General features: G+C 36.4%; 1 protein-coding gene across 1 annotated transcript; it reads left to right on the top strand.

The window, feature by feature from the left end:
• Positions 1-3,929: 3,929 nt before the first annotated feature.
• On the top strand, positions 3,930-4,370 carry LOC140015881 (increased DNA methylation 1-like). Its single transcript, XM_072068709.1, has one exon. It carries the CDS (start codon positions 3,930-3,932, stop codon positions 4,368-4,370), a length of 441 nt encoding a protein of 146 aa, XP_071924810.1.
• Positions 4,371-5,377: the final 1,007 nt, after the last annotated feature.

Raw genomic sequence — 5,377 nt, 5'->3', positions numbered from 1 at the left:
AAATTTTCAGGTTAAACGGGTTAGTATATCCTGAGCTATAAACGAAATACTCAGACCTGTTTTGACCAGCAAATTCTGTTACGTTTTTGGAAAGTTTACGACTGGAACTTTGGCTTCACATTTGACTGGGTTACAAGCTGTTTGGGCTTGCGACCAAAACACCAAACTTATAGCCTTATATCAGAGCTTTCTAACGCCCTTGGAATTTCATGAATCGGATTTATAAAACCTGAGATATAGTCGAGCAAACAAGGCCTGCCCGTGAAAATGACCAGAAATCTGTTTTGGTCCTGATGACCAATTTCCGTTCCGAATTTGGATTGCCGACCTTCATGAAAGTTGTTTCATTTGGAATGAACTATCTAACTGCCAATTTTCAGCTCTTTTGACCATGTGTAGCATAGAAAACAGTTAGCACTCAAAACTGACCATTTGTGCATTGGCCAGATTTCGTAAGTGATTGTGTTTGGTTCATTTGGGACTAAAGCCTCCAGTTTCAGTTCTGGATGTCTTCATAACAGTTGTTGTTCATCCTTTAAGCTTCGATATGGCATCTCATACGCCTTAATCCGATATTCGTAGCTCAACTTATGAGTAAACTAGAAACGAGTGTCAAATCTGCCGTTTCCGTTTCCGTCTGTCATATTTACGTGCGCGCGTGTTGTTTTGCCGTTTTGCTTGTTTTGGGCATGTTAGTGGCCGTTTGTGATAAAATCTTCTATTTCAGACAGCGGTGAGCTAGGCGGAGCCGGTGGGGCCCACTACTAGCGAACGCGCGAAGCGATTTTGCTTCCGTACTACTTTTGGTATTTTGAGTAAGTATTCAGGCCGGTTTGGTGTGTTTTCTTTGCTATGTGTTTGAGATATGTGAAAAGGGCAGTTAGGCGAGGGTGTACTTTATCGCACTCGACCTAAACCCTAATTTGAATGTATAATTGTACTTGGCATATGTATATGAACCTTTTGGAACCAAAACCCTTGAGCTTGTGGCTCGGGGCGACTTTCGAATAAAGTTTGTGAAGTTTGCAAAGTTTGTGATTTTGAATAATTTTGTGAAGTTTGTGAGTTTGGGGCGAACTCTTGACCTGGTTGGACTATTCGAGCCGGTTAGGGCTTGGTCGAAGGCAGTCCAACTTAGTCTGAGGTCACCAAGTTTGTAGGTTCATTTTATGAACCAATTTTGTGAATCCGGTTCACCGAGAAGGTGACCAAGTTTGTGACCCGAGCTTGTGACTCAAGCTCAAGTTTGTGATTTCGTTCGCCCGGGCAAGTTTGTGAGGTGACTGGCCAGTGAGGGTGATAAGGTGTCGGTGGGTGTACAAGTGAAGTTCTACGGACTATTATTTGCAGTCGACGGAGTGTCGGCAGGAGATCACGCATGGCACATGAGTTGGCTTTGGAGCCACCTGTATCCTTATTATGTGATGTTACTTTTCTGCTTTTGCTTTACTCTTATTGTGTAACTGTTACGTGAAATTTATGCTTTCGCCCCTGTTTACTTACTAAGCATATAGCTTACCCCATTCCTTTTGTTTTCCTTAGCAGGGGCCGACGCGGGGACTTTTGGCTCGTATACTAGTATAGTTAGATTGGCTTGTAATAGTTGAACAGTTAGGATGTTTGTTTTTGTTCTGGTGGTTTGACTCGATACTTTTGGAGAATGTAATTATAACTCTTTTGGGGTTGTATATATTGTATTTAGTGCTCTTTCGAACTTTAAGTTTTGAGTTCTGGCGCGAGCTAGGCAGGCGGCCCGCCGATACCCTTGGGTTCGCCCTTGGGAGAAGTGGGGTCGTCACAAAAACCCCGTCACTAACCTTTGAACAGATTTTCTCATTCAAAGCTATCCACTTTGGTTTGACGATTACTCTCCATGATATTGATTGTCCTTTGCACTTGGAGACAGATTTTTTTTTTTTTTTTGAAGACAGATATTTTATTAGGCTACCCATTTTCCGGTTTTAGTTTTTCTTTTTCTTCAAGAAAAAAGTCGGTTAAAGATTATTAATGTTGAATCTACAAGTTAATGTATAATGGCTGATAACATGTCCTCCACAGTAACGTACACTGATTGCGCACGCCCACAGAAAACAAATGCAATAGTTTCTATATTCTAAGTTTTGTATGATAGTACTAACTAGACGTCTAAGTTCTACCAAGATTGCTTTCCACAATACCATGTTTAGGAGAGTATCATACATATATTGGTCCGGCAAAATTTTTATTTTTTGGGGAAAATATGGGTTGACTTTTAATCCTCCAATTATTAGGTGTATATTTTTGCCATTTGAACTTGTAAAAGTGTATGCCGCCCTTCACTCTTTTGGTTAGAGATAATTTCAGAAACCTCTCCTGAGATCTATGTTAATATCATTTGGCACTTTTGAAGTTTCAAAAATATCACTTAACTCCCATATTAGTGAGATGAGACCATTACACCTCTCCTTAGTCTATGATAATATCATTTGGCACCTTTGAAGTTTTAAAAATATTGCTTAACACCCATATTAGTGAGATGGGGGCCATTAATAACTATTATAGTGAATGAATTTAAAAATTATCTTCATTACTTTAACAATTTTTAGGCAAAACACTATGAAAAATATTTTTTTAGGTAAAATGTGTAAACCTTATATTATAATCAAATTGATAGAAAATTCAATATAAAATAACACAAAAGGGTAGGATTGGTAGAAAAATATTCTTGTTAAATGATTAAATTAAGAATATTTAATGATACAAGGGTGAGATTGTAACAAAATGTATGATTTTAGCAAAGGTTAGTGATATTTTAAAACTTTAGAGGTGCTAAGTAATATTAATATAAATCTTGGGGAGCTTGCTAAATGATCCCCTTTGGATTATATTTTTTGAAGAGTTTTTGGAGAAAAAATTACTGTAGCATTTTTTTTTTGGTAAAACATGATGCATGTGAGGTAAAAAGATAATTGAAAAATGTAAGAAGAATTATTCTCATAAAATTCTAAAAGATTTTTCTATAAAAAATGCAATCCAAACAAGGCCGTCTAGCATATAGTATATCAATAGTAGTGCTAGTGATCATAATTTGCTAATCCGAATGTCAACCAATTCAGCCATAAAGGAAGCAACAAATAATCAATGGTTTCTTATTTATGATAAGCACAGAGGAGAACAGTTAATTATCAACAGAAAAAGGGACCCTGCAATTTTATTAGTGTAGTTGGCAAAAATCAAACGCCCTCGTCCTAACTATACGTCCAAGTAGTATCGTTGGTAAAAAAGAAAAAGCATAAATGGCCGTGCTGGACACAATAGATTTACTTCCAAGTTTCAGAAATTTTCTTTTGGGTCATATAGATTTGTCTTGATATAAATATCGGAAAAAGCCAAACTCTTTTTTTTTTCCCTGCCCAAAAAACTTTGACTACCTAATTAACTATACCTTTTGGAAGTGGTGAGGTAAAATCGAATGTTTTATAGTTATCATTGATAAACTCTAGCTAGTGCAATTCACATTGGAACGTGCAATTTTCGTTCTACAAAAACACTAGAGGCATTCCTATATCTTTTTTTGTTTAAACTAACCAGAATCACTTGCCACAATGGTATAACTTGAAAGACTTGAGGAAAAATTTTGAACCGACAAAGAACTACTAGTACTTATAATGGATTTTGAACCCACAAAGAACTCAATTTTGAATCCAATGGTTTATGTTTCGTTAATTAAGTTGTCTATGTGTAAACTTGTAGATCTTATTGTTTATGTGTTTACCTGTTCTTACTAGACTTATACATCAAAAAAGAAATTGAGTTTTGGTTCAAATCATAAGAAATTATGGGCATCCAACGTGCAATGAGTTTGAAGTTGAACCTCTTTAATTAATTACAGGACTTATGTTTAATTAACTATTGTTGACTCAGTAACTGGCCGTGATTTTATTCCATCTATGGTTTATGGAAGGAACATTCGGGGCCATGATTTTAGGGGAATGTTCTGCGCAGTATTGACAGTCAACTCAAAAGTTGTATCAGCTGCGATCTTCCGGATTTTGGGACAGGATATAGCAGAACTCCCTCAAGTTGCAAGTAAAAGTTGCCATCAAGGCAAGGGATACTTTCAACTGCTGTTTTCCTGTATCGAGAAATTGATGGCATTTCTGAAGATAAGAAGTTTAGTGCTCCCTGCTGCTGATGAAGCAGAATCAATATGGACTGAAAAGTTTGGTTTTAAAAAGATTTCACATGATCAGCTTGTTAATTACAAAAACACCTGTTGGGAAATGATGAGTTTCAAAGGGACTTCTATGCTGGAAAAAATGGTTCCCAAATGTCGGATCAAGCATCAAGATGGTCAAGCTGATACCGTTTCTGATGTTCCCATACAGTGATTCATCAAAATGGATCATTTTCAGCATTTGACAGAGCTTGTGCCGCAGATAAGATGCAGCAGGACTTGAAAAATGCGCTTGTTTGGGCTTCGGTAACTGGGATTGACTGAAAATGGATGGATTTTTGAATCGCAGTAAATTGATTTTTAGCAAAGACCAGCAATGATGGGATTTAATAAGAAAAGAAAAGAAAGTGGAAGGAAGGAATACTTTTCTTTCGTTTAAGAGTTTACTTGAGATAGAAAACAAAGGATTTGATTTGATTTGAAGGGATTCATTTGCTGCTACAGTTGGAAAACCTTTCCGTCCACTTATGAGCTGATTTTAACAGAAAGTTGAAGAAAGTTTACAAATTTTTTAAAAAGCATCAATTGTGTTTTTAAATGAATACTAAGCAAAATTTTAATGATTTATATATATCCAAAATCACTCCATTTCTTTCCTAAACTCCTAAATAACATCAAAATCACTTCCATTTTTTTCTCTTCTTTTCTTTTCTTTCATAACTTCTCATCTTTTCTTTTCTATCAAACTAGCCACAACAGTCCTTAAATTTCTTATATTTTGGATTTTTTAATTTAATCCAGCAGCCTTGTTCTTATCAGGGTGGAGAGCAATAGCTAATTTCCTATACTGTTTCTTTATTTTCTCATCAATCACACCAACCAAGGATCTCATACCAGTCCACTTCTCCATTCACTTTGTCTCAGAAGCAGCATATATATATCAAGCGTCTCTAGAAACTGCGAAAGACCCTCTAGTTCAGGAAACAGGCTTTGAGCCTTGGAAGCAAATCTCATAGCTCCTCGTATATCATTCTCTGCCAACTTTTGCTCTGCCATTTCTTTCGTCCCTGGCAAATTGCCCCATCTTTATTACATTCCAAATCCACAGGCCAGGAATAAAAGATTTTGCTGGATACAAAAACATGTTTCACTCGTAGTTTCACTTCATTTTTTGTTGTATTGCAAAGTTTTTTTTTTTTCATAGAGGTTACTCCAAAATTC

Source organism: Coffea arabica, chromosome 10c (assembly GCF_036785885.1).
Source record: "Coffea arabica cultivar ET-39 chromosome 10c, Coffea Arabica ET-39 HiFi, whole genome shotgun sequence".
NCBI classification, from domain to species: Eukaryota; Viridiplantae; Streptophyta; class Magnoliopsida; order Gentianales; family Rubiaceae; genus Coffea; species Coffea arabica.
Note: the sequence above shows the minus strand (reverse complement) of the source record. Positions and strands in the feature narration are given on the sequence as shown.

What these genes read in the sequence shown, in the direction of transcription:
- LOC140015881 (XM_072068709.1), top strand. Translation starts at nt 3,930, where the DNA reads ATGGTTTATGGAAGGAACATTCGGGGCCATGATTTTAGGGGAATGTTC.